Source organism: Oculina patagonica, chromosome 5 (assembly GCF_052425735.1).
Source record: "Oculina patagonica isolate OP01 chromosome 5, crgOcupat, whole genome shotgun sequence".
Classification (NCBI taxonomy): Eukaryota; Metazoa; Cnidaria; class Anthozoa; order Scleractinia; family Oculinidae; genus Oculina; species Oculina patagonica.
The window spans coordinates 31,017,620-31,031,748 of record NC_135762.1 but is presented as its reverse complement, the minus strand read 5'-3'; the positions used below and the strand labels follow the sequence as shown (position 1 = coordinate 31,031,748).

The window sequence follows — 14,129 nt, the reverse complement described above, 5'->3', positions numbered from 1 at the left end:
TGCTTTTCTCTCTCAACAGTCTGTAAGTAAGGGAAGTAATTGTTTTCGAGTCCAACAATCCAACTAAGCTCATAACTATATCTCAACCATCTATAAGATGTAGACTAGGCTTTGCAGCTTGTAGAAAAAAAATTTGTAGCTTACTTATCTATCAACTGTTGTTGCACTAATCAAAGTTCTGGAGCAAATAGGATACAGTTACTAAAAGAAGGATTGTCCTAGTCCAGGATAAACGACAACTTTGAATTGCTTCATAAAATGCGAACAACGACTTCTTTTTATTTTTCTGGAAAATTTGTTCTCTGTTTATTCCGAATTAGGAAGGTTTGGCTTTAAACAGCCATGAACAGAATTAAATATGTTAAATAATATTTGTTTTGCTCTATGATATTTTTTGAAGAGAAACGTTTTATTAACTCCTTTTTTTCGCTAGGATCAAAACCTTTTCTACCAAGATCAAATCTCCCCCCAAAGGTCCCCCACTTCACTGGCCGTGAGACCGAATGTGAAGAAATTGTCGGTTACCTGACTACCGCATCAACCCGACTTGTCTCAGTCTGGGGATCACCAGGGTTCGGAAAAACGTCCATTGCAATCGCCGTGGGGCATCGTCTTCAAGTCCGTGAATTGCCCGTCTACTTTCTCTCATTGCGTGGGCTTAAATCAAAAAGTGATTTAACATCAAAATTTCTTAGCCTCTTCCGAAATTCTGGGACACTTGAAGGTGATAAGTTACAGAGTTTATCAACTGATGACGAGCTTGGTTTAATTTTTGACAGACTATCAGATCGCTGTGTTATAATCCTCGACAATGCTGATGACCTGTTTGAATGTGGCGTGCCAAACGTAAAGGAAGAGGTAATCAATTTGATTGGCGATCTTCTCAATCGCAGTGACAAGGTCAACTTTCTTCTAACCACAAGGGAGTCGTTGTCTTTCTTGAATCTACATTTGCAGGGACACATGGCTGTCAGAATTAGACCATTAGATCATTTGTCATCTCAAGCCCTGGCTCGAGAACTGCTTCCGAAAGCGAGCACTCCTGATTTAACAAAAGTTTCGCAAATCTGTGGGCAGGTGCCTCTAGCCATAAAGTTATTGTGTTCCTCCATTTCTGAAGATTTCGCGCGATGCAGTCAATATCTTGGTGAGTTCATGAAGTGTTCAGATAACACTGTCGACATGCTAGACGACCCAGATTACCCGAGCAATCTGAGATTGAAAACCTTATTTGACTCGTCTTTTCAAAGACTCGCTATTAAAGAACAAGAATCGTTGGTTGCTCTATGTATCCTTCCGGCACAGTTTGATTTAAAGATTGCTGCAGCTGTTTTGGGGATAACAAGAACAACCGAAGCAGAGAAAGTTTTGCGAAGACTTCAGAGGAAATCTCTTATTGATTGTTGTTCAAATTCTGATAAATTCTCTATGCATAAACTAATTCAGTCGTTTGTAAAAGAAAAGGGAGAAACTGACATGAAGGAACTTGTTCTTATTTCAAAGTCTCGCTACCATGCATTTTACATTGACCAATTCGAGAAACTGAATGAGAATTTTCTCACTGGGTGTTCCATGTCGGCATTCATCGAGTTCTTTGAACACGAAAAAGACATCTTTGAAAGTCTAGTTGACGGGTGTTTAGATTTCAAGACAGCCGATACAGTTTTCCAGGTTTTAACGAAAGCAGAAGTGTTTCTTGATTCGCTTTATTGGAATGAAACAAGTAAGTTTGACAAAATTTACGATTCGGCAATTATGGCGACCAAGCAGCTTGGGAAAAGTGTTTCCTACAGGCGACTGCTTACTTCGAAGGCCTTTGCTGAGGTGACCTGGGGCGCAAGAGGGAACACGAAGAAGCTGCTTTCTGAATCAAATAAACTTCAAGACTTTACATCTTCCGAAGATGGTGGAGAGAAAGGAAAATACTTGTGCTACTATGGCATCTTTCAGTTTGTTATCGGCGAGACGGACAATGGAGTGAAAGTTCTACAAGAAGCCCTTTCTTCCATGAACACCAGCCCGGAGCACACAATTTTAAAGCTCATTATTTTTCAAATTTTCGCTATTTATTATCAAAGCAAAAATGACATAGTGAGCTCATCCAAGTTCTACGTGAAAGCGCTAAAAGAATGCAGAAAAGCGAAGGACACGTGTTTACTAGTGATTCCTACGATAGAGGCGACAGCAAGGAAAAGTGGCGAATACAGCACCCCAACAAAACAAGCAAATCTTCTGGTAAATCAGCCACTTGAAATTCAAGTTATTTTTCTCGTGAGCAAAGCGATGAAAAAAGTCTCTACCACTTTCACCAATCAATGTTTTGGCAACCTGTTGCTCAAAATACTAAAAGATTCTGAGACTGCACTCCAAACGAGCACACCCGGATGCTTCCATTTCCATCGCAATGCAATTTCTCTGCTGGGGTCATTCAGCAAGTATGACGACGCTATAGCACTTACTGAGGAAAGAATCAGTTTTCATCGACAAGCTCTGCAGTTTAGCATGAAAGGGAATCAAAACAACACTGGAAGTCCAGAGGAACACGAGGAGGCACTAGCGCAGAACTATTTAGACCAAGCCGCCATTGAACACAGGAGAGGAAACTGCTCAGAAGCTCTTAAGTCAGAGAAGCGTGCACTCGACATCAGACTGAGACTGTATGGTGAGGAACATCCAAAGACCGCTGACAGCTACCATGAAGTAGGGGTTACACAACATGCACTGGGCGACTACGTCTCCGCTCTGGAGTCCAAGAAGCATGCGCTTGATATCAGACGGAAATTGTTTGGTGAAGAGCATCCAGAGATCGCTGAGAGCTACCACGAAGTAGGTGTTACACAACATTCACTTAGAGACTACAACTCCGCTCTAGAGTCAGACAAGTGTGCACTTGATGTCAGACGGAAATTGTTCGGTGAAGAACATCCTGCGACCGCTGACAGCTACCATTCAGTAGGGATTACACAACATTCACTTGGCGACTACCTTTCCTCTCTTGGGTCCAAGAAGCATGCGCTTGTTATCAGATGGAAACTGTTTGGTGAAGAGTATTCAGAGACCGCTGATAGCCACCATTCAGTAGGTGTTACACAACATTCACTGGGTGACTACACCTCCGCTCTCGAGTCATCCAGGCGTGCGCTTGAGATCAGACGAAAACTGTTTGGAGAAGAATATCCAGAGACCGCCGACAGCTACCATTCAGTAGGGGTTACGCAACATTCACTGGGCGACTACACTTCCGCTCTCGAGTCCAAGAAGCGCGCGCTTGATATAAGAAGGAGAGTGTTTGGTGAAGACCACTTACAGACCGCTGAAAGCTACCATTCAGTAGGGGTTACACAACATTCACTGGGCGACTACACCTCTGCACTTGAGGCAGACAAGCATGCATTCGACATCAGAATAAAACTGTTTGCTGATTTTGACTAAGGACACCAATAAACAACTGACAGCTATAGTTCGGTATTGCTTCTTATTAGTTTATAGCTCATTACCGATCAAGTGACAAATCTAAGTCATGACGAAAGTAAGTAAGTTATATATATTCAAACAGGGTTGTCCATTCAGCTCATCAAAGGCCAAGAAGGCTGGTATCCATAGGGGCCATGCATCTAAAAATTACATGTCATTATCTACGCTTACTAAAGTGCTGTTTCAGTGTTAAAGTCTGTATATTATCGTCGTTTGCTATATTTACAGGAGTTCGTTAAAAAAAAAACTTAATTTGAGCTTTGTACTACTCTGCCTGATATGAAAGTTGCTAAGTCTAGTAAAATATGATGTAAAATATCTCGGAACTAAAGAAGGGAAGACAACTAAAAACAAGTTTAGCCTGATGGAAGGAGCGCCTGCTTGAGAGAGTCGACCAGTGTAAATATCTCATTGCCTCGAAGGATCGCAGCGTTCGTAACTTGTGATTATCCGGGCACATCTATTTTGTAGGCGCTGTAGTCTATCCTAGTCTTACCAGTCTGTCTTGCTGCAGCAGACTACTCCACGCGATTTCGCAAAAGTCAAATAAGAAGAAGAATTATTGTATTATAAATAAGTATTGATGCCTTCTTGCACTATAACCTCTTGCAAGGCCCAGAATACTAACTCGAGGTGGCCAAAGTTTTGCACACTTGCGATGACCGCATGAGCCTTCTAAGTCATACAGTTGTCAGTCGCCTTCCCGAAAAGATTCAGGTTTAGATTACAATCGCGCTCTTTGTGCCTTTCAGATGTAAAACAACAAACACTTAGTTTTTGATACATTCAGGACAAGGTACAGTCAACTCTCGTCTTGCGGACACCCCGCTATTGCGGACACTCGCTATTACGGACAAAATCCAGATCCCCAACGAACAAGGTTTGACTAGAAATGACTCCCGCTATTACGGACTCTTGCTATAACGGAAACGAAATGCCGCCCGAGCGTGTCCGCTATAACGAGAGTTGACTGTATTAACTTCTACTCAATCAGATTAACATTCAAGTTCTTTTTTTGATTTAAACGTGCAGAAATTGTGTCAAAATAATGTATCCCAAGACAAAAGTACTACCGATTGCAAAGTACAGTCAACTCTCGTTATAGCGGGGTGTCCGCAAGGCGAGAGTTGACTGTATGGAGTTTAGAGGCAATAATATTACGCGTAGGAAAGCAAAAGATCGATGATAATAAAGAACGTATTTTGTGTTGTAAGTTGTTATGCTGTGCCATGTGTTACTCACTAAAACACTTTTGAACTCAAAGTCCTTGCAAGTGTAAGCCCGCAATTCTTTTAATGGAAAAAGTCTTCACATAATAAACATTATTAGAGATTCGTTTGATACCATTATTTTAGGATGAAAGTTTCGCTCCTGAGCCACGTTAAATTACACTATGGAAGAGACGTAGTATTTATTCAGGAATGTCAAGAGAAATAGACAAAAGCAAATGAGGTAGAAGAGTTTTTTTACCTTACTGTCTGAGTGTATTAAAGCTGTTATTGTGAGATACGTTGTTATTCTTGATAGTTTACGACTATAGCAGTAGACTCGTTTCCCTGGAAGATTACAATTTACATCGTACAAGAACTTTTTGCATTCGTAAATTAATTTGATTGGTTGTCAAATACAGTCAACTCTCGCCTTGCGGACACCCCGCTATTGCGGACACTCGCTATTACGGACAAAATCCAGATCCCCAACGAACAAGGTTTGACTGGAAATGACTCCCGCTATTACCGGGACATTCGCTATAACGGACACGAAACGACGCCCCGAGCGTGTTCGCTATAACGAGAGTTGACTGTAATGAACTGAACTGTAGAATTTTATTGTCCTTGCCTGTTCTCCTATTATTTTTGTTTCTTCGGGTCGAAATTCTCTGATCAAACACGATAACTAATGCTTGATGAATGATGAATTTGCAAGGCATTGATTTTGCAAAAAAAGCTAACAGATCCTTCCAGCTGACGAACCTCTGGTTTAATACCCGAAACGTCTGAATTTTAAGATTGGATCAAACGTTTTTAATTTTTATGATCTTTCAGGGCTGGGGTCCAAACAAGTTTGAGCCACGCCTAGATTGGTCTTCTTTAGGAATTTAATTCAAATTTTTCTGACGGGCATTCCCGTCCCTTTTATATGGGACTCCCCCCGGGCAAGTTAAAGTGTGGTGTCTTGTTCCTGCTCAGTTTCTACGTCGTTCGTCAGACTGTGTACAACAGCAACGTGTGGAACTCGGTTGTTTTTCCTCCAGCACTTGAAGCCGATAAACACAATCAAACACAAAGCAAAAACTGCACCGAAGGAAATGCCCACGATCTTCAAGGACCCCTTCAAGGGACTTAGGCCTCCCTCTGTAGAGAGATAAAGTGGGAAACCATTAGGAAAGGCTTTGACACAATTCTCTTTTGCCAACAGCATGGGTTTGACAGACTGAATGAACCTAGGTAAATATGAAAAGCAGGTTAAAATAACTGAACAACACATACAGTCAACTCTCGCCTTGCGGACACCCCGCTATTGCGGACACTCGCTATTACGGACAAAATCCAGATCCCCAACGAACAAGGTTTGACTGGAAATGACTCCCGGTGTTACGGACTCTCGCTATAACGGACACAAAGCGACGCCCCGAGCGTGTCCGCTATAACGAGATTTAAAAAGAATTGATGCAAGTTTCAGCTTTGGAAAGAACTGTGTCCCGCAGCAAAACAATAGATTATGCCATCTATTTACCTTCATTAGCAGTAAGGTATGGGATAGCCACCCCAGACGAGCAAACTCGTGTGGGTTTGGACTGAGGGTACTAATAAAATGAACAAGAAGTGTGTGGTGATTACGTTAATGAATTTTTCATGACAACCATTCTTTCATCCACAACACTGTTCACATCCTCAGGGGGGTTCTCTGCCTTGTAAAAGACGGGGATGATCGAAGTATTTTGTGGGTTTGAAATTTTTGATTCCGGGATTTTTTTGGGTGGAAAATTTGGCAAGTATTTTTTGGGTGACTTGATTTAAATAGGGGATTTTGGGGGGTATTAATAACGAACTAAAGTGCCTTGGCGTATTTATGGTATGATGAATAAACAAACACGAGCGTTCAATTTTTTTTATGGTTTTCTTTGTGTTATATTATTTCCCCTCCTGGCAATATATGGGTAATTTGACGAGGGATTTTTTTGGGTCCTGAGTTTTGCCTCCATTCGATCATCCACGTCATTTACAAGCCGGACTTTCCGCCCTGGGTTCACATCTCAGGTCGACAACGCTCAACAAAGAATCACCAATCGTTTCGTTTGCACGTCTTTCCATGTAATTTACTAAACCCGCACTCTGTGCAAAATGCTACACTTCGGTGAACAGTTAAGATACTAAAAAAGGGCGCCATTTAACCGGCCTCAAAATATTTCAGTCTTTCCGGGTATTCTTCTGAGAGGATAAATGACATAAATAGCTGTTTAGGGTCTTTCTCTTCATCAAGGCAATAAGAAAAGTCACTAAGCTTCGGAGCAGAACTTATTTATCTGTTAACTTAGTTCCTTAGCTACCCATGGAAGCCAATGTAGACAAGGTACTGTCGCGGCCTCCTTTATACTAGAACTTCCTACTCCACTACGCAAACACACACAACCCACAAAACATGGCTAAACCCCCAACTTAATTGGGTTAGGCGACAGACAGAAATTTATTAAGCCATGAAAGCCTTAGAAACGTAGAAAGAAAGATGTCAATAAATTACAGAAGGCTTTTGACACACGTCTCTTAAATGAAAGAGGGGTTAAGCCATGACTGGATACACACAAATGTCTCGAAAGAAAAATGCCCTGTGGATTGACCGTGTTCGATCCAATACACACCTATAAGTTGCCACGTATCCAGCGTGGTGACCCGATGGTGTAGTGGATATCACGCCTGACAAGTAACAGGGAGACGCGGGTTCGAATCCTGCTCGGGGCATGTAATTTTTCTTTCATTTCAGAGACGTGTGTCAAAAGCCTTCTGTAATTTATTTACATCTTTCAAACTACAAATAGTGGTTCAGTTTTGCTTAAAATCACCATGCAAGTGTACTGAAGGGATAAACAAGTGATGTCATTGTGATGTCATCAGGAACTTTAGATCTCAACTTAAAAAATCAGGCTGTTTCTTTCAAGTTTTGTCTTTGTGGACTGGAAAAACACCTAACATTATTATGGCTCCCTTCTTTCGTCAACAAAAACTTATTTTATATCTTCATCTTAATGTACTGGGTGCATTTCATGTATGAGAAGACCTATTCGCCTTTCTTAATACTTGTTACCGAAAAGCATTAAAATCCCCGTGACAGCGTCCCTTTAATCGTCGACGCACCGAAAACGGACCAAACGTTAAATTAATAGAACTTGTAGCTTTATTCGTATACAGTCAACTCTCTCTAAGACGGACACCTTCGGGACCGGCCCCAACTGTCCGTCTTAGAGAGGTGTCCGCCTTATAGAGAGTCGAGGTGACGTGACACCAGAAATTTTGAGACGATAAAGCTAAACGGCTATGCACAACGAATACACGTCTGTTTTGAGTCGCTTACGTTAGCAAAACCTATAAAGTGGAACAAAAATAATATCAGAAATTCGACTTGTTTGTTAACAACAAACAGTAATAGTGTAAGCAGAAAACTAAATCTTTGGTGCCCATATACCTAAGCAGAGAAGTGATACGTTTTAGCGGATTGTTTTTTAGAAGTTTGGTATTCTAAAGGCGCTGACCTACTATGCTATATGTCAATAACAAGTTTTGAGGTATTTTTCACTAAAAAATAACTTTTTGTGCGTGTCCGTTGGCGGTTTCGAAGTGTCCGTTGTCCGTCTTAGAGAGGTGTCCGTCTTACAGAGAGTTTTCTTACAGTAAAATGACTAAAAAACGGCAGGGACCATGACCGATCCGTCTTATGGAGGTGTCCGTTAAGAGAGAGTTGACTGTAGTACTACACAGACAGCATTGATCCTTACCTGCCCGGTAGCTTGCCTTGAAGCCCGGATACGTAGCATACCCGCTGGACCAGAAGTAAACACTGTCACTGGTGGTTAATGTAACGGAAGGAGGCTTCTCTGACCCGCAGTAATCTTTATTAAGCACGCGTACATGGTCAATGTTGCAGGATACGTTGAAGAAATCGAACGACAACTGAATTTTGTAGTGGGAATCCATCTTGAATTTCCAGGTACATGAAACATATTTGTCGTAAGGTAGAGGGAAGTTGTAGCTTGCAAGGCTCCCAGATTTCGACTTTAAATACGTAACCTGGTTTGGCTCAGTGCAAGAAAATGGAGCTGGGACTGGAAACAATACAAGATAATTTAATAGATTAATTAAATAAATGCCAAAAATGAGATGTTTAAGGCGATGGGGCCGGATGCGTTTTGTAAGCAGCCAGGCCAACTCAGCATTGCAAGAGACTTAAACGGGATTACAACCAGTGACCAACAAAATGACTAACATCTAAACAAGTCAGCGTAAGACTGCTGCTGTGTGTGTTGAAGGGGGAAAGAGGGAGGAGAGGGGGCGGGGGTGCAGGAACCCGGGAGAAAAGAGCGCGGGAAATTTATGGGAGGCGGGAGAGGAGAGAGCGGGAAGCGGGATTTCTAAGGTGGTGGGAAGCTAACAAAATTGACAAAAAATTTTGCAACTTTGCGTAATATTTTGTGATACCAGGAGCCTATGTCCTAGTGATACACATATCACAAAGAAGCAGAAATCGCTAGGAAAGGGTCAGGAACCGGGAGTAAAAGGTACCCCCCACTATCAGGCAACCATGTCCCATCCTCCCTTTCCCCACTGTTATGCATTAGCAAGAGTAACGTACGTACCCACAAACTACAACCCCGACATTTCGTAGGATATGATTATTTATAAAGTTTATAAGTAATTATTTTACACAACAAATCAGACCAAAGCCCGGGAGGGACTCTCATATGAAAAGAATGGGAATGCTCGTCCGTAAATTTGAACCTAAACCCTTACAAAAAGAGACCAATTTAGGCGTGGCTTTTTATACCCTTAAGTGTCATTGTCAGACTAAACCAGGCAATGCCAAAAGATGGGGGTCAGCCGATTTCCCTCATATTTTCAGCATTTAAAACCTATCAGATAAGATTGAGATTGGTGGCATTTAAATGATTTTCTGCCTTTTCAATCTTGAGATTGACCACCCCCCTAGGTTTCGGCACAGAAGGTGCCAAAAATCCTCATAAAAAAGGCCAAATTCTCAGTACAGGAAACAGATCTTCATTTTGCATTTCGTGTACAAAACATTTTCTCAAGGTAAATTAACATGTTTTTGATGTTTTGCATGCTTAGAAACAACTTTTCAGTTCAACTGTAATTTTTACCATATTTTTTAAACTAGGTAGGTAGCTTGTGTCTTTGCCACAGAGTGAATTTGGGGGATTTTCAAATTCAATTTTTTCAAAAGTGCGATGGTTTATTTTTTATTAAAAGCCATTTTATAACAGTCCATACCCTTCTTATTCGAAAATAAGAATTTATTGATTGGCACAAGAAATTCTTTTTCCACGAATTTAGTTCAAAAATGGCTCTGATCGCTCTTATGGCTATTTTCCCGCCAAAATTAAATCACACTAAATATCACATAACATCGATACAATTATATTTTGAAATGAAATAGTTGTATTTTAATTCATTGAAAGGAGTAGAAACTTCATTAAATGTATTAATAATTGATTTCGAATTAACTATGTTAATTAAAGTAATAGATACCGCAGTCCGTGCATGAATTCATTGTGTATTTCCAGCGAAAACGTAGTCGTATTACGTAAGTATTGCTTCGATTTTCATAGTTTAGTTTGGTATGCCTTAAAAGCGAGATTATAAACCTAATATATAAGGCGGTCTTTGTAGTAATGATCCAAGGTACCAAAGAAAGAAACCACGAGTCGAGACGTTATTTCTCACGTTCGACACGGAACTTGTGTAAGTTTAAATTCATGCTATCACGTTTCATTCGGGACAAACACTCTTATAAGTATGAATTGTTCGTTAGCTTCACAAGAATCACCTTGTAGTCTTTTCGAATATAGTACAACTGTTCTACCGTTAAATGCTTGTAAACAAGATGTTACAGTTCGCTTACTACTCGAGGTCTTGTTGTGAGTGGCAAGCGAGGCCCGGGGGGGGGGAGCACTCCCTATATTGGCCTATACGGGGAGGTTCCGCCCGAAAGGGGTACCTTTTTCATGCTTCAGGTATATAAAAGGGTAGGAATTTCACAAGCTTAGGTATATAAAAAGGTAGAAATATCGCTCATTTAGGTATTTAAAAAGGCCTTGAATTAAAATATTTCGAACAGATGCACATTATGAAGGTATCATTTTAATTTATTAAGCGCTACATAAAAATAGCATCAAGACTTCCTGTTTTAAGCATTTGTCCTGTCTTTTCGGTAGATAAAGGGGTACCTTTTTTCAGTAAAAGGTATACCAAAGGGGTGCCTTTTCTGTCAAAATGGTATATAAAAGGGTAAGGGGTTGGACTTCGGGGCGGAGCCTCCCCGTACAAAACGCTTTTAAGTAGCCCCCCCGGGAAGCGAGGATGGCGATCTCGAAGTTCAGAATTCACTGATGGAGCTTTCTTCATTCAGTTCAGGTCACTTTGACTTATCCGTAGATAGAGTGGCAGGTATGAGCATCTGTCCAGAGCACAAAAAGAGATGTAACAGCCGACTGCATGCGACTGGCGATCTTAAAAAAAATACCTGTTGTTATCACGGCACAAAGATTAATGCAAACAGATTAATGACCCACGCCGTGTTTGCATGACCTTTGCAATGTATGCAACATCGTCACGCTGGTTGTAATTTGAGCTCCTCTCTTTTCAAGTTAGTCTCTAGTACTTTTCATACCAAAACAGACACAAACACGCATACAAGACCCAAGTAGACGTACACATGTAGAAGTTTAGCTGAGCAATTTTTATGCTAGAATCGTTAGTAATAGGAAGCATTTTTTCCTTATACCATTGCTTAAACAATCTGGCTATAGAGCAACTGTTATCGTAACACTCTTGATGAAATTGTGTGCTAATTATTTAATGTACTCTCATTTGACCAATAAACGCACAAATCTCTGTTTTGGATATATGTTGTTGAGGACTGTATTCTCGTTTTTATCACTGAAGACGACTGTAATATGTCCTAACACCCATCTAAATTTGCACAGAAGCACAACGTTCAGCAATATGGCCCATAAAGTTCATAAATCTGAGCTTTCATTTCCTATAATAAAATAACAATCATAGATCATGGGGCACCTGTGGAGATAATGATGATAATGATGTTGTTGTTGTTGTTGATGATGATGATGATGATGATGATGATGATGATGATGGTGGGGGTGGCGGTGGCGGTGGTGATGATGATGACGACGATGATTGCATTTTGACTGCTATGACTGTAATCAGGACACTCTTTTCAGATGAAAGTCTTCAAAGCCGAAATTTAACAAACAAAACAAAACCAGACAAGAAACCCACTAAATGCAGTGACTTTTGCGGGGTTTTTCTGTCTGCAGGCCCGCTTTACAACAATTTTCACGGACGAGTACTATCCATCCGGGTATTTTCCTTGGACGGGCACTATTTAAACAATAGAGTGTTTCTGTCGAGGAACTATCGACTGATAGTTGTCCCGCGGAAATTTGATGTTCTTAAAACAAATATTAGTCCGAGAAGCGAAGCTTTAAGGGCTAATATGCTAGTTTTAAGAACATCAAATTTCCAAGGGGCAACTTTCAGACCGATAGTTCCGAGACAGAAACACTCTATCGTTTTTATTATTCACCACTAAATTTTCTTCGGCGCGCCCATTCAAAAACGAGCATCGTGAATTATTATTTCTTTTTCAAAATAAAAAACTCAATTGAAAGCCAAAATTTAACAAACGAAACAAAACCAGACAAGAAATCCACTAAATGCAGTGATTTTGTTTGTTTTGTTTTTTTTTGTCTGCAGGCACACTTGTTTACAAAAAATTTAACGGGCGGGCACTATCCATCCGGGCATTTTTCTCGGACGGGCACTATGGGCTGATAGTGCCCTCCGCGGATGAACACCATCGCGTCACGTGATCAATTTAATCCAATCAGAATGTGAGAAAATTTATTGGTGAACTATAATCGCTGATAGGGCATGATTGTGCGTTGGCTTAAAAGTGCTTTAAATTTTAGGTTTTGGATAGCGATAGTCCACTGTATGTTTTGGATAGCGATAGTCGACTCGGCTGAGCCTCGTTGATTAATCTAACTCATAGAAAACTCGGGTTACTAATTTTCAAATTTAAAACAGTGATACACAGTTTTGTAATGGCCACACCCAGCTTCTTAGAATCGAGGAAACATCATTTTTTTTGAAATTCCAGTGGGATACATCTATAAATATTCAACAGTGAACAAGAAGATCACTTGCTTACTCTTTCCTTTAATTTATGTTGGTTGAATGTTGGATATTTTGTTGTACAGGCAATCAAGTGATCGTAAAGGAAAAACGAGTATAATTGTTAGATATGCACTACAGTGTCACTGGCGCGATCATGGTATACTCGTGTAAGCATTTCTCCTGTACATCGGCTAACTCTCGCCCCGCCCAATTATTTATTTTGATAGTTAAAAACCCGGGCAATAGGTTGGCTTAATATTCCATTTGCACGATTTTTTCTTAGGGTTTCTGTAGTACAAATCTTTTACAGTACAAATGAAATCTGCTTCAAGGTTGTAGGTGAACCACACCCACACAGAAATTTATCGTGTCTGAAAGGTACACAACACGAAAAAAAGTTGTTGTTGCCACCATCACGACCTTTGTCAGGTTTGACCAGGCGTTTGTGCTACAAAAATTAAGAATTATTTTTCTTAATTTAATTCACAAATAGTTTTGAATAAGAAAGGAAACCAGAGCTAGTTAAATAAGTTTTCTCATAGTGGCGAATCATAAGCAAAAGTGTGTGCATCTTAAGCATCCTATTATGGATTAGCTTGACTATCGCTTGGGTACGAATTGTGATCTGACCAGACGATTCAGTTATAAAATATGACACAGACATATACTAGACATTGATTCTCGTGACCTGAAACGAACATTTTGTTTATCTCTTATATCGGTAAACGATGCCCATATAAATTGATGAACGTTGTGCTTTTATTAAAATTCACACACGAGTTGGGTCATATTTTAGTTTTCTCCAATGACCAAAACGAAAATACATTCCTCGACAAAGATCAAAACAGAGATGTTTTCTGTTTTTATTGGTTAAATTGGAGTTACTACTTACTTCGGGTGCGTCACGATGGCACTTGCGTTATAGCAAAATTAGAAATGAAAAAATACGCTTCCTGTCACTAAAGGTTCTTGAAAAAAATACACAGCTGATCTGAACTTCTACCTATGTTTACTTGGGTCTTGTTTGCGTTTTTGTGTCTCTTTTAGGATGAAAAGAATTCGAGACTAACTTGAAAAGAGAGGAGCTCGAATTACAACCAGCGTGACAGTGTTGCATACACTACAAAGGTAATGCAAACACGGCGTGGGTCATTAATCTGTTTGCATTGATCTTTGTGCAGTGATAACAACACTGAGGTATTTTTTCAAGGTCGCTAGTCGCATGCA

General features: G+C 40.3%; 1 protein-coding gene across 5 annotated transcripts in view; it reads left to right on the top strand.

Moving 5' to 3' along the window:
• Window positions 1-14,129, top strand: part of LOC144654284 (uncharacterized) — a 115,698-nt gene that overhangs the window by 88,759 nt on the left and 12,810 nt on the right. The window contains exon 3 of one of the 5 annotated variants that reach the window (XM_078514382.1): window positions 434-4,948. The exons of the other annotated variants lie outside the window; for them this stretch is intronic. Within the exon in view, the coding sequence (XP_078370508.1) occupies window positions 434-3,432 (2,999 nt within the window). The 3' untranslated portion in view covers window positions 3,433-4,948. Of the gene's footprint in view, window positions 1-433; window positions 4,949-14,129 lie in introns of those variants that run through there. 5 annotated transcript variants of the gene reach the window in all.